We start from the raw sequence: 23,685 nt of genomic DNA on the forward strand, positions 1-23,685 counted from the left end.
CAGGAGTGGCACATCCAGCAGCCAAACCAAAGCCTGAGCTCCAGGGTTCTGCTGGCATCACCTGGATCGGGAAGAGTTTCCAAATCTGTGGCAGCAGAAGTTGGAATTTGGGGGAAATTCCCCTTTTTTTTGTACAAATGTGGCTGCTTTTCCTCAGGGGAACGGGGTGGTGGCAATGCCACATTCAGGGGGGGCTCTGTCACTGCTTTTGGGGTGAAAAATCAGTAAAAAAAATGTCATTTATTGGGGTTGGCACAGGGGTGGTGCCACCTTTGGAGGTCTCTATTCCTGCAGGGCCACGCAAGGGGAGGAATGTGAAATCCCAAATTCCACGTGGAGCTGGAAAAGCTACAAAAACAAAAAGTCTGTATCTGAAATCAGCCTGATTTTGGGAATTCTGTGGGGAAAAAAAAAAAAAAAAGAGCCTTAGCTGGACTATTTACAGTCACTTCTACAGTTGCACCTCAGGTGTGGTTTTTTTGTCATTTTGGGGCTTGGCTGTTCACATTTCACCTTTTAATCTGAATATTACAACTGGTGTCTGTTAATTTGGGTTATTTTTTTTTTAACAATCAAAAAATATTAGGGTTTTTTTTTTAATATTCAGTTTTCAGGCAGGGAAGTTCTCCAAGTGTTTTTTCCTCCTCCCTTTTTGCTCCTTTTGTCTCATCAGACAAACACGAGCTGCCAACCTTTGTTGCTGTGGGGGAAAAGCTCCTAAATCCCATTTTTTTCCCTGGGAATTTCAACCTCCAGTCCTTGGGAAAACTGAGCAGAGCAAGCAAAAAACTTGGGATTGTGTCAGAGAAAAATTCCCATTTCCCAACGTTCCTGATGCCAGTGGCAGGCCTGGAGTGTCCTCCTCAAGGACAGCAGCAAGTGACAGGAGAATCTAATTAATTCATTAATTAAGGGCTACAAATGAAGGGCCTTGAGGGGCAGATGGGGGGAGGGACTCACTGCTCGATCCTTGTGGGTCCCTTCCAGCTCGGGATATTCCAGAATTCCTGAATATTCCTGGCTCTTTTTTATGCAGCCAGGTTTGTCCCAGATCATCCCCAAATCATCCCTGGATCCAAGGCAGAGCCTGGCCCCGACACGGGGGGGATTAATTAGCAAATTAAACCTGAGATTAACCCTGAAGGGCCTGGAAGATGTGAATTCATCCCCTTTTCCTGCAGGGACTGCGTCTGCAAGAGTGGGATGGGATGGGATGGGATGGGATGGGATGGGATGGGATGGGATGGGATGGGATGGGATGGGATGGGATGGGATGGGATGGGATGGGATGGGATTGTCCCCCCTTGGCAGAGAATTGCAGGATTTTATGGGGTGATCGAAGAGCAGCTCTGAAAGGAGAATTTTGGGGTTTTTGTGGGGAGGAGAGGGAGGGGGCACGAGGGGCACCCCTGTCCCCACCCCCGAGGGCAGCTGCTCCCAGAACGTCCATCCCAGTTCCAGGTTCCATCCCTGCTGGATTTCAGCTCCATCCCAGGCTGGATTTTCCATGGAATTCCATCCCAAGCTAGATTTCAGCTCCATCCCTGCTGGATTTCAGCTCCATCCCAGGCTGGATTTTCCATGGAATTCCATCCCAGGCTGGATTTTCCATGGAATTCCATCCCAAGCTAGATTTCAGCTCCATCCCTGCTGGATTTCAGCTCCATCCCAGGCTGGATTTTCCATGGAATTCCATCCCAGGCTGGATTTTCCCTGCAGTTCCATCCCAGCTGGATTTCAGCTCCATCCCAGGCTGGATTTTCCCTGGAATTCAATCCCAGGCTGGATTTCAGCTCCATCCCAGCTGGATTTCAGCTCCATCCCAGGCTGGATTTCAGTTCCATCCCAGGCTGGATTTCAGTTCCATCCCAGCTGGATTTCAGTACAATCCCAGCTGGATTTCAGCTCCATCCCAGCTGGATTTCAGTACAATCCCAGCTGGATTTCAGCTCCATCCCAGGCTGGATTTCAGTTCCATCCCAGCTGGATTTCAGTACAATCCCAGCTGGATTTCAGCTCCATCCCAGCTGGATTTCCCCTGGCAGCAGCAGCTGCTGGGTCCCAGGGCTGGGCTTGTCCCTGTCTCTCTTGGGTGTGAAATAGAAATCATGTTTTGATGATTTTTTTTTTTTTGTAAATCTTTACTCTTTTTACACCTTGTGGTTTTTTTTTTTTTTTGTTGTTGTTGTTTTTTTTTTTTTGTAAGCTGAAGTTTCTTATTAAAAAAACAAAACAAAAAAAAAAAAAAGATAAAACGAATAAATTCCAGTGGGTTGTGTTGTTATTCCATAAAATTTAATAAACATCTGGGGGTGGGGGGTACAGAAGGAAATTCCATGCACATCCTCGAGGAAACAATTCCCAAAGGGATGAATGAATGGATGGGAAATCAATTCTCCCTCTCAGCATTAAACCTTTTGTCCTTGTCACTGCTCCAGGCAGCACAGGGGGGACCAGAGCTGCTCCAAAGGGATCAGAGCAGCTCCAGGTGGGATCAGAGCAGCTCCAAAGGGATCTGAGCCGCTCCAAAGGGATCAGAGCAGCTCCAGGTGGGATCTGAGCCGCTCCAAAGGGATCAGAGCTGCTCCAGGGGGGATCAGAGCAGCTCCAGGGGGGATCTGAGCAGCTCCAAAGGGATCAGAACAGCTCCAGGTGGGATCAGAGCAGTTCCAGGGGGATCAGAGCAGCTCCAGGTGGGATCAGAGCAGCTCCAGGTGGGATCAGAGCAGCTCCAAAAGGATCTGGGCAGCTCCAGGTGGGATCAGAGCAGCTCCAAAGGGATCTGAGCTGCTCCAAAGGGATCTGAGCAGCTCCAGGTGGGATCTGGGCAGCTCCAAAGGGATCAGAGCAGCTCCAGGGGGATCAGAGCAGCTCCAAAGGGATCTGAGCAGCTCCAGGTGGGATCAGAGCAGCTCCAGGGGGGATCAGAGCAGCTCCAGGGGGGATCAGAGCAGCTCCAGGTGGGATCAGAGCAGCTCCAAAGGGATCAGAACAGCTCCAGGTGGGATCAGAGCAGCTCCAAAGGGATCTGAGCAGCTCCAGGTGGGATCAGAGCAGCTCCAGGGGGATCAGAGCAGCTCCAAAGGGATCTGAGCAGCTCCAGGGGGATCAGAGCAGCTCCAGGGGGGATCAGAGCAGCTCCAAAGGGATCTGAGCAGCTCCAGGGGGATCAGAGCAGCTCCAGGTGGGATCAGAGCAGTTCCAGGTGGGATCTGGGCAGTTCCAGGTGGGATCAGAGCAGCTCCACGGCTCCATTCCTGGTGGGAGGGCGAGCTCCGCTCCCGGCAGCTCCGGCTCCTTCCTGGGACAGGAGTCAGCACCGTCAGGGGAGCTGGTTCTGCTTTAGAATGTGGGTGAAGGGGGCGTTCTGTGGGGTTTGGGGCACGCTCACCCCGATTTGGGTGTCCCCAGTTTGGGGACAGCGCTGTCCTGGGGGGGCAGGGAGAGTCTGGGGGGGTTCGTTCAGCCTCGGGGGGCTGCAGCTCCAAACTCTGGTTTGGAGGGAAGGGAAGGGCTGGATTTGGGAGACTGAGGGTGGATTTTGGGAAAGGTTCTTCCCTCCCCCGAGGGTGCTGGGCACTGCTCTGAGTCTGCCAGAGCTCCACAGGGATGCCCAGGGTGGGATTTTGGGATCCCAGGGATGCCCAGGGTGGGATTTTGGGATCCCGGGGATGCCCAGGGTAGGATTTTGGGATCCCAGGGATGCCCAGGGTGGAATTTTGGGATCCCAGGGATGCCCAGGGTGGAATTTTGGGATGCCCAGGGTGGGATTTTGGGATCCCAGGGATGCCCAGGGTGGGATTTTAGGATACCAGGAATGCCCAGGGTGGGATTTTGGCATCCCAGAGATGCCCAGGGTGGGATTTTGGGATCCCGGGGATGCCCAGGGTGGAATTTTGGGATCCTGGGGACGCCCAGGGTGGGATTTTGGGATGCCTGTGCAGGCCAGGGGTTGGATTTGATCCCCGTGGGTCCCTCGGGCCCTGCCCAGCACTGACCGGGGCTACGGGACCGGCTGCGGGGCCATCAGGTCGATGTCGGTCAGGTTCCGCGCCACCCAGACCCCCGCGGCAAACAGCCCCAGGTTCAGCAGCAGGTTCCTGCAGGCACAGAATCCCAGCAGCACTCAGCTTGGAAAACATTTTGGGGAAGTTCATCCCAGTCCAGGCTGTGCCCGATCCCCACCCTGAGCACTCAGTGCCACCTCCAGGGATGGGCACTCCAAACCCCCCTGGGCAGCCCCTTCCAGCCCTTTCCATGAGGAAATTCCTGCTGGTGTCCACCCTGAGCCTCCCCAGCACAGCCCGAGGCCGTTCCCTCTCCTCCTGTCCCTGTTCCCTGGGATAAGATCCCAAATCCCCCCCGGCTGTCCCCTCCTGGCAGGGAGTTGTGCAGAGCCAGAAATTCCCCCTGAGCCTCCTTTTCTCCAGGCTGAGCCCCTTCCCAGCTCCCTCAGGACTCTCCAAACCCTTCCCAGCTCCCTCAGGACTCTCCAAACCCTTCCCAGCTCCCTCAGGATTCTCCAAACCCTTCCCAGCTCCCTCAGGACTCTCCAAACCCTTCCCAGCTCCCTCAGGTCTCTCCAGGCCCTTCCCAGCTCCGCTCCCTTCCCTGGGCCCGCTCCGGTCCCAAAGTCTCCTGCCCGAACCGAGGAGCCAGAACTGGGCACAGGGACCGAGGGACAATCCCTGCCCCGTTCCTGAGCCAGGCCGGGGGCAGACACCGGGCTGCCGATCGCGATCCCTGCCCCGACCCCCATTCCGGGCCCGGCCTCGATCCCCGGCCCGCTCCCGCTCCCGACCTGCGGAAGTCGTTGCGGTCGGTGGCGAAGCGGAAGGCGCTCCGCAGCCAGGCGCGGACGCCCCGCGGCGGGGCCGCCGCCGCTCCCGCCCCGGCCGCCGCCGCCGCCGCCGCCATTGCTGCCGCCTGCCCGCGCCGCGCGACGGCGTCACCGCCGCGCCTGACGTCACCGGCGCAGCGTGACGTCACCACCGGCGCGCGGAGCGCCGCGGGAGGGCGGGAACGGGAACGGGATCGGGATTGGGAACGGGAATGGGAATGGGAACGGGATTGGGGAGCGGGAACGGGAATGGGATCGGGAATGGGATCGGGAATGGGAATGGGAATGGAACGGGAATGGGAATGGGAATGGAACGGGATCGGGAACGGGAACGGGAATGGAACGGGATCGGGATTGGGAATGGGAATGGGAATGGAACGGGAATGGGATCGGGAATGGAACAGGAACGGGAATGGAACGGGAACGGGATTGGGAATGGGATGGGGAACGGGAATGGGAATAGGAACGGGAACAGGAACGGGATCGGGAACGGGATTGGGAATGGGGAGCGGGAATGGAACGGGAACGGGATTGGGAATGGGAACAGGGAACGAGAGCAGGATCGGGAACGGAACGGGAACGGGATGGGGAACGGGATCGGGAATGGGAATGGGAACAGGGAACGGGAGCGGGAATGGGAACGGGAATGGGAATGGAACGGGATTGGGAATGGGAACAGGGAGCGGGATCGGGAACGGAACGGGATGGGGAACGGGAATGGGAATGGGAGCGGGAACGGGATGGGGATTGGGAGAGGGAAGGGATCGGGATTGGGATCGAGAGCGGGAGTGGGATTGAGAACGGGATCAGGATCAGGACTGGGATTGGGACCGGGATCAGCACCGTGCCATGGGATCCTCTGTGGGATGAGGACTGTGGTTATAGTGAGTGTGATAAATTGAGGCGAATAATTTGATTCAGCCTTTTTAAGGTCAATTAGAATTTTATTAATTACAGCAAGCAGTAGCAAGCAGAACAGCGCTGGGTGGGTGGGGGTCTCCTAACCGCCCCTCCTGCAGTGTCCCACACTGCAGTGCCCCACACCCCACTCCCTTATTCAGTCTCTTTTATAGTTTCTTGGAGGTTTCTTCATTCGCGTCTCTTGCGATAGCGGTGGGCGTAGCTTGAGCATCCCTCTGCATCGTGTCTGCGTTGTGTCGAGGCAGGTGATCGTTGGTTTCACAATCGGTTCCGGACAGTGATGGGTGTACCCGGAGCACTCCTACGTTGTCTAGTCCGGTGGCCGTTGCCTGGTGGTCGCTGATTTCATAATCAGCTCCGGCCATCCCCCAACATCCTTAGCCTGTGTCTGCAAGAGAAGCTAAGAAAAGCTCCCTAAATGGTGATTAATCATACTTTTGATCTTCCGTTTTGCAATATGTCTATAGCCTTGTGGTTTGTAGCAGTTGCTTCTTTATTGTCCTTTTTTTTAGTAAAACCCACAAGTTGCTGTTTCCCAACTTCACAGATGCTTCCCCTATCTCCTAACAAGCAAGCTAGTCCCTCATACTTTAATTTTATATTTCCTCCTTTAATATTCCAATTCTTTTGATGAACAAACAAGTTACCACAGTTTATCACACTGGGATGTTGAAACCTGGGACGGATCACAACAGAGCATAGAAATTGGAAAGGAACCACACATCACCATCACAGATTTACAGTCCTAACGTATAGAATTGGGACATCGAAAGGTAGAAATAGAAACTGCTGAAAGCTGGTGTAAAAATGGGAAATAGAAACTGCTGAGAAGAGCTTATGAATATGCATGAGTATGATCAATAAATACCAGCAAGCTCAGCAGTGTGCAGTCGGAGGGGAAAACCCCCAGCACTGTACCCAGCGCTGTCTCTGCTCGTACGTGACCATATTAATTAATAAATTAATAAATTGAATTGCTGCTTGATGTGTTGGCTGAGTCAAGCTCCTCATTTCTAACAGTCCCCACACCCTGTTTGGGGTTTTGAAGGGTTTAACCCCACTTGGCTTTGGGTTTCCCCGTGCACCCCTTTCCTTTGTCGGCATTTGGGATCAGCGAGGTCACCCCGAGGCTCCCTTTTCTCCCCGCTCCTTGATGAACATTTGGGATTCAGCGAGCAGAGCCGGAGCCTTCCCTTTCCTCCCTCATCCCCCTCCCACGTTCCTGGAAGGTCGCGCAGTGTCCCCACCTCCACGTGGACGCAGGAATCCGCATGGCCGGCCCGACCAGTTCAGACCAGTTCGTTATCAGAGCGCCCCAGCCAAACCCCCCCGCGGCTGCCGGGGGTGTTCCGGGCCGGGGAAGGTGATAAATCTGCCGGGGGCAGGGCGGGATGGCCGTGCCAGGCAGCCCCTGGAGCGCCATTCCCAGCGGGAATGCCGGGGGGTAAGGAGGAGGAGAGGCTGGAGGCGCCGGGCTGGCCCGGGAGGGGATGACTTGGGTGGGCAGCGGGTTTGGGAGACCCTCTGAGCCGCGCCCCCGCGGCTGCCGGGGCGAGCTGGGGCCCAAAGCCGGCTGCGGGGCCAGGAGGTGACGGACGGACAAACGGACGCGCCGGGAGGTGACAGCGGCGCCCGCCCGTCCCCGCCGCTCCCCCGGCATGGCAGCAAAGGTGGGTGCGATGGAGCCCCGTCCTGCCAGGGCTCTCCAAACCCTCCCACCCTTCCCTGGCCGCTCCTCGGTTCTCAGCCCCGGGAATGCGGGTCCTGCTCCCCGAAATATCCCGGCACAAGTTTGGGAGCACCCCCGGGACCGAGCGGTTGATGCTGGAGCTGGATGGTGGCAGGCGCCGGGGGGTTCGTGCCCTGGGGGTGCAGGGACCCCGGGATCCCATCATCCATGGATATTCCATAGCCTGGGGGTGCGGGATTCCCAGGATCCCCTCGTCCATGGGTATTCCATGCCCTGGGGGTGCAGGATCCCCTCGTCCATGGGTATTCCATGCCTTGGGGGTGCAGGGACCCCCCTTTCAGGGGGACTCCGGGTGCCGATGGGGTCGATGGGCAGTTTGCGGGTCTTTGCTCCCACCCCGCTGACGGATCCGAGATTCCCGGAGGAATTTGGATCCCCAGGGGATCAGGGAAGCGGCGCTTCCCGGGCTCTGCGCGCCCCCGTTCTTCTCGGGGGCGGAATCAGCGCCGGGAGCGGGATGGGAAGAGGAAGGGAAACTCCCGGGGGGAAACTCCCGGGAGGAAACTCCGGGAGAGCTCCGCAGGAGGGATCGGCTCCCGCCGGATGTTGGTGCGGAATGAGACCGGGCTGCGGGGCGGGAGGACTGGGGGGCAGGATTGGGGTGCAGGGAAGCAGGATTGGGGCGCAGAGCTGCAGGATTGGGGTGCAGTTGCAAAGTTACGGGTTTGGGGTGCAGGGCGTAGGTGCAGGGGCGCAGGATTGGGCTGCAGGGAAGGATTGGGATTCAGGATTGGGGTGAACGGGTGCAGGGCTCTCCATCCCAACCCCCTCCGTGCCCCAGTGCTGCTTTGCAGGACCTGAGGCTGACGCCCCGCAATTTAGGGACAAAAGTGGGGGTTTCAGGCTGGCGGGGGGGGCTCATCCACGCCCCCGTGCCCTGACACCGGGATCCCTTGGGGACATCACGGGGTGACCCGCGGGGTTGGCCATGACACGTGGCAGCCACAAACGGAGCCTCGGGCAGGCAAAGGCGGTGCCAAGGCATTGCCAGTCCCGTGTCACCCCCAGAGCGGGGACGGCGAGCGGGTCTTGGTGTCCCCAGCCCCGCCGTGTCCTGGCTGATGCCCATGCCAGCGGCCCTGGAGGTGTCGCGGCGGCCCTGGACGTGTCCCAGCGCTCGGGGCGCGGGGCTGGCAGCACCACGGGTGGCACCTGGCTGGCAGCGTCCCCAAGCCGGCAGTGACGTGCTGTGGGACGTGCTGAGCCGGCCTCTCCGTTGCAGCGGATCCCGCAGTCCCGGGGGCCAAGGCGGCCCTCGGGCAGGATGTTCCCCGCGCCGGGCTGCAGGAGGGGCTTCCCCAGGGAGGTACGTGCGGCTGGGGCTCTCCTGGGGTGGCAGCTCCCCCCGGGGCCGCCGTGGGTGCCCGCTGCTCCGTCTCCGTCCCTGGGGATGCTGAGGAGCCGGGAGAACATCGCCGCGGTCTGGGGAGGGATTCGGGACGATCTGGGCTTTTTTCCCAGGGCAGCTGGGTGGGCTCCTGCCTCCCCATCCCTGCTGGGACGAGGCTGCTCCGGGGGTCTCACGGCTCTCATGTCTCCACAGCCTGCCCCGTGGTGGGATGGGCCGTGGCCGTGTCCCCCTGCCGGCCCCGAGGACGCCTGGGACGGGCCACCATGGGACGGGCCACCCCGGAATGGGCCACCATGGGATGGGCCACCATGGGACGGACCACCATGGGACAGGCCACCCCGGAATGGGCCACCATGGGACGGGCCACCATGGGATGGGCCACCCCGGAATGGGCCACCATGGGACGGGCCACCCCGGAATGGGCCACCATGGGATGGGCCACCCTGTGATGGACCACCATGGGACAGGCCACCCCGGAATGGGCCACCCCGGGACGGGCCACCCCAGGATGGGCCACCCCAGGACGGGCCACCCTGCGATGGGCCACCCCCGGACGGGCCACCCCGGGACAGGCCACCCCGGAATGGGCCACCATGGGACCAGCCACCCCGGGATGGGCCACCCCGGGACGAGCCACCCCTGGACGGCCCACCCCGGGACGGGCCACCCCGGGATGGACCACCCCGGAATGGGCCACCCCGAAATGGGCCACCCCGGAATGGGCCACCATGGGACCAGCCACCCCAGGATGGGCCACCCCGGAATGGGCCACCCCAGGATGGGCCACCCCGGGACGGGCCACCCTGCAATGGGCCACCCCGGAATGGGCCACCCTGCAATGGGCCACCCCGGGACCAGCCACCCTGCGATGGGCCACCCTGGGAACACCAGCACAGGAGTCGTCAGCACAGGAGGCACCCGGTAAGGGACAGGGCTGGGGGGAGATGTCCCAGGGATGTGTCACAGGCACTTTGGGAGCGTCGGAGTTTGTCAGGGAGACCCTCCCAGGTCACAGCAAGGAGCCCCTGGCTCACTGAACCCCATCCCCAGAACGAGTCTGGGCATGTCTGGATCCCCTCGTGGTCCCCCAGGCACAGACAGGAGTTCCTGGCTTTCCAAATTCCCAAAAGGATTTGGAATCCAGGATCCAGCTGTGGAGCTGGCCAGCAGTTTGTGTCTAAAGGATTCCACAGCTTTGCCCCCGCAGGATTAAAAATGGCAAAACAAACACATTTGCATAGGTTAAATAAATAATTTATTTCCATGGATGGCGATGATTGGACTAAAGGATCTCCACCAGTTATCTACGTGAGGTGTTATGAATGAGGTCCTATATGTCTAATTTAATAAACCACAAAATTAGAATTGAGCAGCAATTTTACATAATGAATACGTATATATATAAAAATTATATATATATATATTATATATATAAATTATTTATAAATTTATATATATATATAAATTTATATATAAAAATAAATATATATAAATAAAACTATATATTTGTATTTATATATTTATATATAAATATATATTTTATATATATTTATATATTTATATATAAAAATAAATATATATATAAATAAAATTGTATTCATTTTAAATATATATATATATATAATATATATATTATATATATATATATATTATATTTAATATATAAATATATATATATATCTTTAAAATGAATACAGTCAAGCAAGCATGTACAAATTAAATTTTGGCCGTGATTAATTAAGCCTGATTAAGGTTCTGATAAGGCATAAGCCAAACTGATCAGGGTACAGGGTGGGGTTTCTCACCCTGCCTCATGTACAAAAACAAAAGGATCCAAACACAACTTCTGTACTGTATGCTAATACATATTCATCGATATTTTCCATAAATCTCCTGGTTTTGATCCTGCACAGCCCATGCTCCACTTGTTGCTAAGGGGTCTTTTTCCTTTCCGGTGGTTTTTCAGAGGAAGGCTTCTCCTCATCCTCACTGTCCTTTGAACAACCCCGCAGGTTGCACATGCACCCCAAGCCTTGTGTTACAGAAGCCACCATTATATTCCAAAAATAATCCTTATTATTCTATAGATGCCTGGAATCATCCCAATTTTGTCCATTTCAAGGCTGATTATCCTGAGGCCTATTCAGTTTTGGGATTTTACTTATCTCAAACTACATCCTGTATTTTTTCATGGACATCTGAGAGCATCTGTTTCGTGACACTAATTACATACCCTTTTCCTCTATTACTTTTTATCAAATATTTTCTAAAATATCGATATAGTGACAATTGTTAGCACGAATCATATTCGTTTATCACAGTGGTTATACCAGGGCACTGCTAATTAAATCAATAGTTAAAGTTAATTAGCAATTACAAAGTTTGGATTGATGTTGCTCACCCAGACCCACACAAATCTCTGGCTCAGCCTCCAGGAGTGACCCTGAAGAGCTCCAGGAAGGAATCCACACTCACTCCTGGGAGGGCCGTGCTGGAAATTCCCCTGTTCAAAAGTGGGGTCCAGCTTTTTTACAGCATGGAATGATGGGGTTTGGGGGGGTTTGTGGAGCATTTGTCCTTAAAAAAAGCAAATTGCTGCCCTCTGGTTCCTCCTAGGAAACACCTGCCCCTGTTCCCTGCCACTGCCACTTGCTCTCGGGGTTTCACATCCTGGTGGGGTTTCATTTTGGGATATTTGAGTCAGGTTGCTCTCAGTGCTCTCCTGGCAGCCTGATCCCCCCTCCACTGCTGCTAATTGTCACAGTTAGGTGACTGCTGAGCTGGTTCACCCTAAGTGCATCCTGCTGCACCCACAAATCCAGGGCAGCCCAAAGCAGGGGCTGCCCCAGGAGCAGGAGAGGCAGAAAGAGCCGAGGGTCACAGTGGGGAGGGGGAGCAGCAGGGAATCCCAAAAATCCCCGCGGGCTGTGTCCTCACCGTGGCCGTTCCCATTGCAGCCCAGTCCCAGAGCCCCCAGACCCTTCCCTGGCCCCGCTGACGTCCCGTGGCAGGAGGAGGAGGAGGGCAGGAGGTGGGCACGCCACGACTGTCCCCTGCCACCCCCTTGGGATGGCAGAGAAGCCATGCCAGGCCCTGAGGACGGCTTTGGAGAAATCTGGTACCAGGTGAGGCGGGGTGGTGGCAGCCACGGGAGCGGGTGGCTAAAATGGGGCAGGGGCCACTCACTGCCCCGGTGACAAGGGCAGTGTGTGGGGACCCTCTGCAGTCACAGCGTGCCGTGTCCCGTTCCCTGCAGGATGGGCTGCCTGACCACTGGCCCGAATTCCCCGAGGAGGAGCAGCCCCCGCCCGGGCCCCCCGCCGGCCCTCCAGGGTGGGTGCCGGGCTCGGGGGGGCTCTGGGGTGACAGTGAGGGACACCAGGACCGCTGGAAGCTAGGCTGGGATTGCACAGAGACCCTTCCCAACCCACACCCCCACCCTGGGGCTGTGCTCCTGCAGGAATCCAGGGACTTTCCGGGAGCACCGCCCGCCCTGGAGCCATCGCCGTGCCGGGAGACGCCCGAGCCACCTCCGGCACCTGATGCTGGTGCCCCGGGCGTGGTGTCCCCGACCCCCGCGAGGTCTGTGCTGTCCCCGAGCCGCCTCCTCGGTGCTCTCCAGCCTCTCCCGGGGCAGGCTGAGGAGTCTCCGCCGCTGTTTCCCCCTCTGCAGGGCACAAGCCTCGCTCCAAGCCCTCCTCCCCTGCCCACTTCAAGAGGAGCCAGCCGGCGGCCAGGAAGGAGCTGCAGCCCCCGGAGCCTCCCCAGCCCCCTGCTCCTCTCCAAGGTGCCGCGGAGAGGCCGGAACAGCCGCAGGTGTGGGGTTTTACCTGTCCCCCCCGCCCCATGCCACAGCAGGAGTGTGCTCGCCCTGAGCCCTGCACCGTGTCCTGGTTTCCTGCAGGATGTGCCAGCGGCGACTGGGAACGGCCTGGAGCCCCCCAGTCCTGCCAGGAGCCCTCAGGAGAGCCCGGCTGCCGATCCCGGTGCTGCGGAGCCGCCGGTAGGAGATTCCCTCGTCCCAGGGGTGCTCCCAGCTCTGGAGCTGCCTGGCTCAGGGGTCTCCTGGGCTGCTGTGACATCTCCCTCCTCCCTCATCCAGCCTTTCCCCTCTCCGCCTCGCTGTCTCTTTGCCAGGCATGGAATTTTTCCGGGCTCTTCTCCTCTTCCTGTGGGTTTTTGCGCCCTGTCCGTCCCATCCCGGGACAGACACGTGTCCTCACGCCATTGCCTGTCCCCAGGTGGAGCTGGAAGCTGGGCAGACCCCTGTGGGCAGCCAGGATCAGGATCCCCATGCTTCAGCAACAGATCCAGCCCCTCCAGAGGAGACCTCCAGCTGTCCTGAGATCCAGGAGCGCCTTGAGGTACGGCACTGCTGGGAAGTGGCACAGGATCAGCTCCAGGCTGCCCAAAATCCTCCCCACCAGCAGCACACTGCTTGCCCTGGGGATGTTTTCTATTCCCACCCTAAAGCAGAGCCTGCAGGGAGGCACAGCCCCCTCCCCAAACCCTTTGTCCCCTCACCGTGCACTCCACAATGCCCCTGCAACGTTTGCACAGTGTGAGGGACGAGGGCCACTCCTCTGAAATTTGAAGGGTTTAATGAGAGATAGTAAATAAGGGACAAATAAATAAAGAGAAGTAACAGTGCTGGGCGCACAGCTGTAGCCAGAGGCACACACACTTCGCAGCAAGCAGTCCTTTGTGCTGCTGCAATTGCATTGCTTCCTCAAATTTCTTGGCACATTCTCGGGGCAAGTTTGCCACAGCTCCGCCCTAGATTGAATTAGGATTCAATCGAAATTGAATTGAATTAGGATTCAAACTGCTGCAGGACCCGAGGGTCGGTCAGGAGGCAGTGCAGGGTGCTCCTCTGGTGGTCTCCTGATGCCACTTTAGACCTGGTGTTCTCTCTTTATGGTATTTTGTTCTCTGCTCGTGCTATCTTGGTTTTATATTTTACAGGAGCGGTTATCTCTTGCGACAGCTTTGCTTTATGCACATTTTCAGTTACACAGCCCGCCAAAGCAATTAAAAATTTGTCTTCTGTCTAAAAGCAGCCTCAATTTAGAAGCAATTGCCATTTATGATAACAATTTGCAAAAGCAGTGTAGTGAAAGCCAAATTTACGTGGCTGTTCATAACACACAGGTAGAGCCGTGCAGCCCTGGTGTCCCCAAGGCCGGCGGCGGTCACGGGTCACCTCCCCAGAGCCCAGCAGCCCCTCCAGACCCTGCCAAGAGGGAGCTCCAGGAACCCAGCTGCTCTGGAGAGGCAGGGGCTGAGCTCAGCCCACGTTCCTGGGAGCAGCCGCCGGGTGGAGCTGGGGAAGCCGAGGCAGAAGCTGCCCAGGATGGGGTGAGTTTGGGATGTGGGGCAGCTGCGTGTCCCCACCCCGCGTCAGAGCCCTGTGACGCCACTGCTGCCGTGGGGCCGTGCTGGCAGCGCTGTCCCAGCGCAGCCACTCTCTGTCCCTCAGCCTCTGCAGAGCCTTCAGCCACCCGAAGAGCCTCAGCTTCCTCCAGGATCTGCAGCAGAAGCCGAGGCTCAGCCCTGCCAGGCTTCTCCTGGTGCCTGCACCACACCAGAGCCCTGCCCGGGGCCCCAGCACCCGCCTGGGGCCGGTGAGACAAATCCGGTACGGGGTCTGGGTGCCCCCCAGTGTCCCCCTGGGCTTGGGGACGCTGCCACAGCCAGAGGGGGATCCCTGTGGCCTGCAGGACCTGGGGTGAAAGGGCAGCTTTGTCTGGAGGCACAGCCCGTGTCGGCCCCGCTGAGATGCCGATAAGCGGGACACGGCTGGGAAAAAAGCCAGGGAAGTAACCCGAGGCTCAGGGGTGCTGGAGCGTGAACAGCCCTGGACTGGAGCTCTGAGGAAGCCGAGGAGAACCCTCCAGAGCAGCTTAATTACTGCTAACGAGGGAGAGGAGCTGGGGCAGAATGGGAGCGGGGGGCAGCTCTGGCACCCGAGGGAAGGGTGACAAACCAGTGGCTCCTTCCACAGAGTGACCAGTCCCGGGCTAGTGACCAGCACTGGCAGCCCCAGTTGGGCTCAGTCCCTTTCCCCTCTGAGCCTTCCTTGCCTTTTCCACCTCCCAGGCTGTGTCTGGCCAGCGCCAGCTCTGCTCCGTGCTCCCGACGCCGTTCCCGGCCGGCATCGATTCCCGCTCCGCCGCCGTCCTCAGAAGGAAGGCAAAGATCGAGCTGGTGAGTCCTGGCAGCCCTTGATGAGCACCTGAGGGTCTGGGAGCGGCTCCAGGATGTGGGATCTCACCCGAGGAGCTTTGGGAGCGATGCTGGGCGCTGGGGGGGGTGTGAATTTGGGGTTTTGGGGCGCTTGCAGGGGGAGGTGCTGTGGGCAGTAAGGGGTTTGCAGGGGCTCGGATGATGTTTGGGGGTTTGTGGACTAAAAGCAGGGGTTGTTTGGTGCTGGTTTCGGGGTGCTGACCCCGTGGCCCTCCCCTGCAGTCGTACCAGCAGTTCAGCCTGAGCATCGCCGTGGTGGCCACGATGCTGCTGCAGAAGGAGCCCTCGATGGAGGAGGCGCTGGGGCTGGCGCTCAGGGCCAACCTCCGCCAGTGCCGCATGCACCACCTGCAGCAGCTGGAGGATTTCATCGACAGCCTCGACTCGGACACCGCCGGCCTCTGACGGCAGCCACCCCGTCCTGCCAGCTGGCTGGGGGTGATGGGGGCTGTGACAGGGCTGTGACAGCGCTCTGGGGTGCTCAGGAGGGCGCTGAGCCTGCGGGACAGGGTGGGAGATGTGGGCAGCCCCACTCTGTCTCTTGGAGAAGGAGGGGTGAGCAGGATATGTTTGGGTTTAGCCCTGCCCAAACCCCTGAGGACAGCAAAAGTGTTACTGGTTTTACTGGAGGGAGGGCAGCAGTCCCTCTCCTCCATTCCTGATTGCCAGGAATGTGTCCCCAAACCCCAGCGAGTGTTTTTGGGTTTAAATCTACAAATAAACCGCGTCCTCTTTGCAGCCCTTGCTCTGCCATTGTTCTTTTCCTGCAAGGGAGGGGTCCCACGGTGAACCCTGGCTGTGGCAGAAGGCAGAGGTCGCCCCTGGGGACCTCCCAGCCCTGGTGACATTGTCAGTGTCACAATGGGCTGGGAAGGAACAGGGCAGACCCCGCAGTCAGATTTCAGCCAGACTTTATTGGAGCTTTGTCATGGGCAGCAGCAGAGCTGCGCCCCGGTCCCCTCCCCGTGGTGGCAGCTGGACACGGTGCCACCAGGGATGGAGAGCAGGGGGCAGAGGGGCACAGAGGGGCCCAGGGAAGGATCCCACGTGGTCCCCAGCCGTGGGGTGATGCAGGCAGCTGCCCTTGTCTGGAGCTCCGGCCGCTCTCCCCGGAGCTGCCGCCTTGTCGGAGGTGCTGGAGGCCGGCCCAGCCCCGCTCCCTTCCTGCTTTACCTGTTCCTAATTTTGGGAGAGGCTGGCAGGAATTGCAGGCTCTGCCGGGGGCAAGGATCCCAGCAGCAGCTTCTCGCACCAGCCTCGGGCCGTGTCGCTTGGAACGCGTCGAGGCCGTGGCAGGACCTGGCAGTGCCACTCGGGGACCCCGGACCCCGCTGCTAGGACACACTGCAGTGCTTGGCCGTCCTGCCCCTGCCCCTCCCCGGGGGCTCCCTGCCCAGGGAATTCATCCCGGGCTTGGGGATGGGCTTCCCGAAAAAGAAACCCTCCTCCTCCGAGTCCGAGTCCGAAGATGAGGAGCAGGTGGGACACCAGGAGTCGTCCTCCTCCGTGCCACCCTCTGCCCGGGGGCCGTGTCGGGGAGGGGAGGTGCCCGCTTGGAACTGTGGGTTTCCATTGCCTGCAGCTGTTCGGGGTTCAGGCTCCCCCAAAAGCGGGTGGCCCAAGGCTCCGGGCTCGTTGGGCCGCTCTGGGCCGGGCTGGGGGGCCGAGGGGCGGCCGGCTGGGGGTCCCAGCATCCCTGGGTGCTCCTTGGCAGCGTCGCTGCTCCGCTCCCGTGCGGCCGCTCCGAGATCCTCGGGGCTCCTGAACGCGGGGTGCACTGGGGCCTGATCCGAAAACGCCTCTGGAAGAGGGGAAGTGGGCGTAAGGGAGGAAGGAGAAGCTGAGCCTGCCCTCCCACACTCCTCCCGCAGCAAGGGTTGTCTCGGGACACAACGGGGTGGCACCGACCCACTCCCACCTCCCACCGTGGGGAGTTTATCACCAATTCCCACGGTGTGACATTCCCAATAAAGTCCCCAGAGCCTGGATTTGCTCCCACCCCATGGCAGCAGGATCCTACCAGCCCCTTCCCCCCGCTGCCTGCAGCCCCCCGCTGCCGAGCTCCTGCCGGCCCGGGACAGGGGCGTGGAGTCGGGGGACGGAGCGGAGGCGAAAGCCGAGTCGGAGGAGTCGGAGGCGGTGGAAGAGGCGTCCTGGCCGCGGCTGCAGGTGTCGGAGCAGAAGAGGCGGCCGCGGCGGCAGGTGAGGGGCTGTCCCCGCAGCGGCGCCCGGCACAGGCTGCAGCAGAAGCAGGCGGCTCGGGCGTGCCAGTGCAGCCCCTGGTGCGTGACCTCCTCGCTGTCAGCACCTGCGGGGGCAACCACAGCGTCAGGGAAAGGTTCTTCTAACCCAAAAAAAAAAAAAAAGCCCAAATCCATGCTCCGAAGGCTCCGGCTCCGCAGGGGAGCCCCGTACCGATGGGGTCCCCGCACGCCTGGCACGGCTCGGCAAAGAGGCTCTCGAAGCAGCCCCGGCAGCAGGGCCGGCCGCTCCGCATCACGTAGCGCTGCCCGCGCAGGGGCTCGTCGCATTCCAGGCAGCAGAAGTGCTCCAGGTGCCAGCGCCGGCCCTCGGCCTCGATGCACTCCTCCATGAAGATCAGCTGGAATGGGAAGAAAGGGCCCCGTCCTCTCAGCACCCCGCTGGAAAAGCCGCGGTGCTTTGCTGTGCTGGGCAGTGAGGAGGAGCCCCCAGCCCGTGGGGCTCTCGGGGAGGAATATTCCTCCAGCCCGTCAGTGGTTTTGATGGATTTGGAGCCCCCAGCCGAGCTCGGGGACATTTAACAGCCAAAGGGAGGGCAAAGCCTCCCCCTGCCCAGCGCCCACCTGGTCACAGGAGGCACAGCGGGGTCGGAAGAGCTCGGCGTGGTGCCGGCCGCAGTAGATCCTCCCATCCTGCTGGAAGTAGATGAGATCCACCAGCTGCTGGTGGCAGAAGTGGCAGGAGAAGCAGGACGGGTGCCAGAACTGGTCCCCCAGGCGAGACGCTGAAATCCCCAGGTCCCCTTTGTTCAGCCTCCGGCCGCACTGCAAGGCAGAGGGACACGAGGTTTGGGGCAGGGCCGGCTTTTGGGGACGGGTCCCTGCCAAGGAAAGGCAGCTGGAGGGGACACCTCACCTTCCTGCAGGGACAGCCGTGGCAGGGACCTGGCACGGGACACGCCAGGCCCTGTCCCAGAGCCTCCTGCCTGCGGCGGGCGCTGAAGGCTCGGAGCTGGCGCCGCTCCTCCTCGGCGAGGCCGGGGCAGTACCGCTCCTGTGGGGCACGGGGGTCAGCGGGGCTGGGGTTTGTGGTGCCTTAGGAAATCAGCTGTTATCTCTTCCATACATTTATAACCCTGCAGTTCTTTGGTGCGTAACTCTAAAATCCACACACAGTGTGAGCTGCTGCTTTCCCATTTTGGGACACAGACACAGCAATTCCTCTCCAGGCCTGGGAATCAACAACACCTCACTGCCTCAGGCCCTGAGAGATGTAAACGAAAGGGAGTTGGGGGGAGCAAACTTGGGGTCAATGACTTCATTACCTGAAGCTGTAATTGGAGGATTAACCCCCAATATGCAAATGACCCAAATTTATAAAATTGTGAAACCCGTGACCTGTGGTCCATTTTTGGGTGTAGCCCCTGGGGTGGCTTTTTCTGCCCTAAATGTACCTGAAGGCCCTTCAGTAAATAAAACTGCTTTTTATAGCTAATTTTGTCTGGTTTTTGGGTAGTCCCAGCAAGGTATCAGGTGAGCCTGGGGAGGGGAGCAGCACCCCAAAAAGAGGGGTCTTACATCGCAGTCCTGAGGAGGCAGCTGCTGCAGGAGGGCTCTGGCGCGGAGCCGGGTCCTGTCAGAGGGAGAGCCAGGCTGGGGCGAGCGGGGCCCGAAGCACGGCGGGACCTTGGGAGAAACAGGAATTTCAGAGGGGGATTCGACTGTGTTTAAGGTGCTAAAATGTGTGTTTAACCCCGGGAAAAGGGGCGCTGTGGTGTGGGAACCACGCGGGGCCGGGGCAGAGCCGGGTGCTGCCCACCTCGGGGGGCGCGGGGTCCGCGGGGGGCTCCAGGTACTCTTCCAGGGCACAGCCGGAGTCGCTGTCCGACGAGGCCGGGGGGAGGCCGGTGGTGGTGCCGCAGGGGGAGGGCTCGTCCCGCTGGGGCCATGCAGGGCTCGGCAGGGACATGAGCTGGGGACAGAGAGCCAGAGGTGTCAGACACGAGGCGGGAGCAGGGATCCATCGCCCGCCACGGATCCTGTGCCCTCCTCGTCCCTTGCAGGGAGCCTGGGGCACGCCCAGCTGGGATGATGCTCCAAGGCATCACGACCTCGAGATCTTCGGCTGAATCACTGCAGGAGTCCGAGGGATTTTTGGGGGGGCTCCTTTCTCTTTGGGGGTTACAGCAGATCCACAACGAGGATACTTGGCAGGGCTGGGGCTCTGCCTGCTGAGCGGGATGGGATGGGGATGAAGCCAGGCAGGGAAGACCCCAAATGCCCAGTCTCAAGTTGGAACAGGTTTTGGAAAACAGCAACACCCACAGCTTTCCCCCAGCCGCCACCAGCCCTTTGCTGGCACGGCTAATCCCGGGTCTAGTGGGAACAGACTGAGGTTGAGCCCAACTCAGTGGAAAATAATTCCTTCCCCTCGGGCTGCCATTGTTCTGCCCAGGGCTGTTCCTGCCCGGCTGTCCCAGCCCACAGCACACGCCTGGCTCGGGGTTATGCAGTGGAAACCCATCCGGAGCCATCCCCTCCTCCCCACGCGGGCGCTTTCCACCGCGCTTCCTTCCTGCCCCGGCTTCCCAAAACAAAGGCGAGATGCTGATGTGGTGGCTCCTGGGGTTCCCTGGATGCCAGCCCAGAGCCTGACGCCCTCAGCCCGCGCTTCCTGCCCTGCCATGGGGAGCCAGGGTGGGATGGGGGGGGGGGGGACAATCACGGGGCTGTGACCAAACACGCCCAGGGATTCACCCCTGCAACGCCCACCACGGATGGATCAACCCCTCTGGAAAATGTTCCATGCATAAAACGGTCTCAGGGATGAGAGGTGAGAACCCCCCGACCACGAAATTTTGGCCCTCCTCCACCTCTGCCAGCACGAGGACCCGTTCCCTGTTCCGCACTGGGATGGTGCTGGCGTGTCCCCTCTGTCAGCGACATCCCAGTGTCCCCACTGCTCCCAGCAAACACCTCCAACGCTCCCCGTGTGCCCCTTCCTGAGCAGCACCTCGGGGCGCTGGGATGTGGCCGGGGGCAGCTCCGGAGCCGGGAGCAGGTGGGATCAGCCGGGGCAGCTCAGGTTTCCGTGCCCCGCTGCCGGGTCAATGATTAACGCTGCAGATCGGCTAATCAGAGAGATAAAACAAAAGGGCTGCCGGCTTTTTCCTGCCGTTTGGGGTCTGGAGCCCTGGGGCAGCCCGGGGGGGACGCAGGGCTGGTTGTAGGGTGTCGTTCAAAGCTGTGCTTTGGGATGGGGATGGAATAATCTGGCTTGACTGCGTATTTGCTGCCAAAAAAAGAGCCCTGGCTTTGCTGGCTTGGTGAGGGACCACAGCTGGGCCAGGGAACAGCCTCGGCTCTACAGGAGGAGCGGGGTTGGGGGAGACCCTGGGATGCCGAGTGGGGACCCTCATGTCCAGCCCCAGCTCTGCTGCTGCCTGCTTTGGGAACGGTGTCCCCATTTCTCCCTCCCGTGGGAGGTGGGGGCATTCCCGGGCTGTGCCGGGCTCATTAAGCCTCCAAGCTGCATTTGTGTAATCTCTTGGAGCTTTGCTGTTAATTAGACCCCTGCGATGCTCTGGGTACTCAGCGGGGCCTGGCCCCAGCCCCAAGAGGCACAGGGACCCCATCCCAGGGCCACCAGCACGGTGGGGTGACACTGGGGGGAGGGCGGCTTGGGCAGGGCTCCCGGCTGCTGTGGACGCACGGGGATGTGCCGGAGAGCCCAGCCCAGCCCAGTTTGATGCGATTACGCCGGCTGGCAGCCGTCTGGGCTGTAAACAAGTCCCTGTAATTAGCCCCAGACGGTGACAGAGGTACGCGCCTCCCTAATGCTAAAGAGCCAGGCAGCCCCAACAGGTCTGGCTCCTCTGCTCCCCGGCACTGTCCCCTCTTCCTTCCTGCCCTCCCTCGCTGCCTCCGGGCACTCCTGCTGCTGCCCTTCCCTGCCAAGGGATGCAGGGATGCTCCCAGCCTGCCTCAAACCTGCAGGGAAGTGGCACCACGGTGGCACTTTGGGGGAGCTGCCTCTCCCTGGCAGCAAGTCCCCGAGAAGGGACGTGTGACAGACCGGTCGGGCAGGCTGGGTGGCACTGGCTGTCATTTGCCTTGGCTGGAAATCCTCCTGTCCTGCCTGTGGGAGCTCCTCCGGATGCCTTTGCCCGGGCTCCTCTCGCTCTCCAAAGGATCGGAAGCCGTCGCGGCTCCCTGGGTACAAGAGGCTGAAATTCCCGGGAATGCTAATCTGATTTGGCTCGCGGCGAGCAGCCCCCGTCTCCAGCTGGCTGCGGGAGCCCGTGTGGGCTCCCAGCCCTCTGCTGCCAAGGTCACACATTAACTTGGAGCGCAGCCACCCCAGCCTGCTCGGAATTCAGCACAGGCTCCCCGTTCCCAGCCCGCCCAGGGAGCCGCATCCCTGCCTCAACTTTGCTTTTGCACAGAGCCCAGGAAACACAACATCTCCAAAAAGCCCCTCAAAGCAGCACTGGCAGCTCGCAGGGGCGCAGCTCCACGCTGGCCTCACCCACGGGATTACCTGTTTCTGCTTGAGCTCCCGTCAACACAGCTGCGCTGGAGGAGCAGGAATAAAGATGCAAAGCTATAAAGATGCAGAGCTATAAAGATGCATCTTTTGGGGCGAGATAAGCTGAGGTCTGGCAAGGAGAGCCGGAGCAGCAAGTCCTGCCCGACCTGCAGCCGGTCTCACCGAGGAGCCCACGGTGCCTTTTGGACCTGGGGTGGCACCACGTGGAGCAGCCCTTGGTGCCACTGCTGGGCACAGCAGAGTCGTGGCCCCTCGCTTTAAAAACGCCTTTGCAGCCCCCCAAAGGACGGGGCAGGGTCTCAGCATCCTGCTCTGCCACACTGCACCGTGTCACCAGATGGGGACCGCGGCCCGTTGGCTCACCAGGGGATGTGCCAGTGCTGCAAAAAGCTTTTCCTGCTGTGTTTTCCCTCCGTCCCGCAGGCACGGCAGGGAGCAGTAACCCATTAACCCACCCTGGCTCACCCGTTCGTACACCCGCAGGTACGGACCGAGACCCCCGCCCCTCGTCTCCCTGCAGCCACCGGGATGAAGATTCGCGACCCCTCCTCTCCCCGTGGCCACTGGGCTGAAGACCCCTCACTCCACCCCTCCCTGTGGCCACCGGGATGAAGATTCGCGACCCCGCCTCTCCCCGTGGCCACCAGAAGGAAGCCCCCCACCCCTCCCCGTGGCCACCAGACTTCAGCCCGGCACTTCCGAAGGGGCCCAGCTCAATCCCCAATCCCGAAATCTCCCATTCGCGGCCAATCCCCGCTGGAGCAGGGATGGTGGAACCAGCGCTGCCCGCGCACCTGCCCGCTCCGGGCTGGCAGAGCCTGGCACGATGGAACGGGCGTCACCTCCTGCTCTCAGGGGACATTTCCCGACAACAAAGACCGCTGGGACAGCGATATTATCTCCCTCCAAAAAAAAAAAAAAAAAACCCAAAAAAACCCAAAAAAACCCAAAAACAACTCCAAACAGCCAAAATCCCCCCCGCTCTGCCTCGTTCCCGTCCCCTTCCCCTCGCAGCAGGACCCTCCCGCTGCCCCCTCCTCCCAGTCTCCCTCTCCCCCACCTCCACCTCCACTCGGAGCTGGGAGAGCCGAGCCCGGGAGTCCCTTCCAGCCGCACGTACCTGCCCCTTCCCGGCGCTCCGGGCCCCGCGCTCCGCCGCTCCGGGCTTGGCCGCCCGCTCCAGCCCCGCGCCGGCCGCCGCCGTCCCGCCCTGCTCCGGAGGACGCGAGGGAATGGAGCCTGGGCTGGGAAAACTTTGCAAAGCGAAAGGAAAACATCCAAGCTCAGTCAGGGAAACACTTTTTTTTTTTTTTTTTTCCTTTCTTTCCTCTCTCTTTTTTTTTTTCCCTGCCTGCCCAGGCACTGGCTCCGCGGCAGCCGGGGTCCTAATTAGAGGCTTTTTAGCCTAAACCTCGGGAGCCAGCCAATGGCTGGAATTCCAGGGCAGGCAGGGAGGGGAAAGGGGGGGGACATTAACCCTACAGGGGAAAGAGCTGCCGATGACATCTGGCTCGCTCGTACCTCTCATTTTCCGAGCGCCCGCGCCCTTCCCTCCATCTGCGGCTCGGTTCACCCCAGGTTGCCGTTTGATGGCTTTTATGATCCCGCGCGGTGATTTATTTCCCTGCCGAGATCAGAAAGAGTTGAAGCTTCATGAAAGAGGGGGAAGTGTCATTACACCCCAATTTAGAGGTGGAGAAACTTTGGCTGGGCTCTCACAAAGGAGTTAGCCAGCGGCAAGTCAGGATGTCCTAGTTTCCACAAGCCCTGAACACCTGACGAGGCTCCTCCGAGCCATTCCAGACCAGCTCCGGCTGCAGCAATTCC

At 59.6% G+C, this 23,685-nt stretch overlaps 4 protein-coding genes and 1 long non-coding RNA gene across 7 annotated transcripts in view; 3 read left to right on the forward strand and 2 right to left on the reverse strand.

Moving 5' to 3' along the window:
- The window catches only part of USP49 (ubiquitin specific peptidase 49), a 29,514-nt gene extending 28,375 nt beyond the window's left edge, over positions 1-1,139 (forward strand). Inside the window, exon 9 of one of the 2 annotated variants that reach the window (XM_053964114.1) lies at positions 295-1,139. In XM_053964114.1, coding sequence (XP_053820089.1) covers positions 295-430 — 136 coding nt within the window. In that variant the 3' untranslated portion in view covers positions 431-1,139. The remainder of the gene's footprint in view (positions 1-294) is intronic. The other variant, XM_053964116.1, reaches the window with a different exon arrangement.
- A 1,134-nt stretch (positions 1,140-2,273) lies between these two features.
- On the reverse strand, positions 2,274-4,917 carry TOMM6 (translocase of outer mitochondrial membrane 6). Its single transcript, XM_053963738.1, has 3 exons — positions 4,802-4,917; positions 3,999-4,100; positions 2,274-3,301 (listed from the first exon to the last, which is right to left on the reverse strand). Exons 1-2 carry the CDS (start codon positions 4,915-4,917, stop codon positions 4,004-4,006), a joined length of 213 nt encoding a protein of 70 aa, XP_053819713.1. The 3' UTR covers positions 2,274-3,301; positions 3,999-4,003.
- Positions 4,918-6,104: 1,187 nt separating this feature from the next.
- On the forward strand, positions 6,105-6,746 carry LOC128799385 (uncharacterized). The gene is made up of 2 exons (XR_008434715.1): positions 6,105-6,182; positions 6,405-6,746. It is a non-coding gene; the product is annotated as an uncharacterized LOC128799385 (long non-coding RNA).
- Positions 6,747-7,697: 951 nt separating this feature from the next.
- Positions 7,698-15,846, forward strand: LOC128799380 (basic proline-rich protein-like). The gene is made up of 13 exons (XM_053963733.1): positions 7,698-8,060; positions 8,734-8,817; positions 9,055-9,783; positions 11,820-11,987; positions 12,119-12,195; positions 12,323-12,444; positions 12,536-12,678; positions 12,767-12,865; positions 13,104-13,226; positions 14,014-14,220; positions 14,342-14,500; positions 14,962-15,069; positions 15,331-15,846. Exons 1-13 carry the CDS (start codon positions 7,761-7,763, stop codon positions 15,511-15,513), a joined length of 2,502 nt encoding a protein of 833 aa, XP_053819708.1. The 5' UTR covers positions 7,698-7,760; the 3' UTR covers positions 15,514-15,846.
- Positions 15,847-16,002: 156 nt separating this feature from the next.
- PRICKLE4 (prickle planar cell polarity protein 4) lies at positions 16,003-23,680 on the reverse strand. Of its 2 annotated transcripts, XM_053963735.1 has the most exons (10): positions 23,634-23,680; positions 23,380-23,482; positions 22,979-23,111; positions 19,129-19,281; positions 18,888-18,995; positions 18,226-18,363; positions 17,934-18,134; positions 17,524-17,710; positions 17,129-17,416; positions 16,003-16,909 (listed from the first exon to the last, which is right to left on the reverse strand). In XM_053963735.1, the coding sequence occupies exons 4-10, from the start codon at positions 19,276-19,278 to the stop codon at positions 16,443-16,445; spliced, it is 1,539 nt and encodes a 512-aa protein (XP_053819710.1). In that variant the 5' UTR covers positions 19,279-19,281; positions 22,979-23,111; positions 23,380-23,482; positions 23,634-23,680; the 3' UTR covers positions 16,003-16,442. The 2 variants fall into 2 exon arrangements, with proteins under 2 accessions (XP_053819710.1, XP_053819709.1); XM_053963734.1 differs by lacking the exons at positions 23,380-23,482; positions 23,634-23,680 and having other exon boundaries at positions 22,979-23,193.
- Positions 23,681-23,685: the final 5 nt, after the last annotated feature.

Source organism: Vidua chalybeata, chromosome 24, assembly GCF_026979565.1.
Source record: "Vidua chalybeata isolate OUT-0048 chromosome 24, bVidCha1 merged haplotype, whole genome shotgun sequence".
NCBI lineage: Eukaryota > Metazoa > Chordata > Aves > Passeriformes > Viduidae > Vidua > Vidua chalybeata.

What these genes read in the sequence shown, in the direction of transcription:
- PRICKLE4 (XM_053963735.1), bottom strand. Translation starts at nt 19,278, where the DNA reads ATGTCCCTGCCGAGCCCTGCATGGCCCCAGCGGGACGAGCCCTCCCCC. An exon ending in TGCCTCCTCAGGACTGCGAT is followed by an intron (nt 18,364 to 18,887) that starts GTAAGACCCCTC and finishes CGTGCCCCACAG; the next exon opens with GAGCGGTACTGCCCCGGCCT. An exon ending in GCTGTGCCTCCTGTGACCAG is followed by an intron (nt 17,711 to 17,933) that starts GTGGGCGCTGGG and finishes TTCCCATTCCAG; the next exon opens with CTGATCTTCATGGAGGAGTG.
- LOC128799380 (XM_053963733.1), top strand. Translation starts at nt 7,761, where the DNA reads ATGCCTTGGGGGTGCAGGGACCCCCCTTTCAGGGGGACTCCGGGTGCC. An exon ending in GGAGGGGCTTCCCCAGGGAG is followed by an intron (nt 8,818 to 9,054) that starts GTACGTGCGGCT and finishes ATGTCTCCACAG; the next exon opens with CCTGCCCCGTGGTGGGATGG. An exon ending in CCGGTGCTGCGGAGCCGCCG is followed by an intron (nt 12,866 to 13,103) that starts GTAGGAGATTCC and finishes GCCTGTCCCCAG; the next exon opens with GTGGAGCTGGAAGCTGGGCA.
- TOMM6 (XM_053963738.1), bottom strand. Translation starts at nt 4,917, where the DNA reads ATGGCGGCGGCGGCGGCGGCGGCCGGGGCGGGAGCGGCGGCGGCCCCG. An exon ending in GACCGCAACGACTTCCGCAG is followed by an intron (nt 4,101 to 4,801) that starts GTCGGGAGCGGG and finishes CTGTGCCTGCAG; the next exon opens with GAACCTGCTGCTGAACCTGG.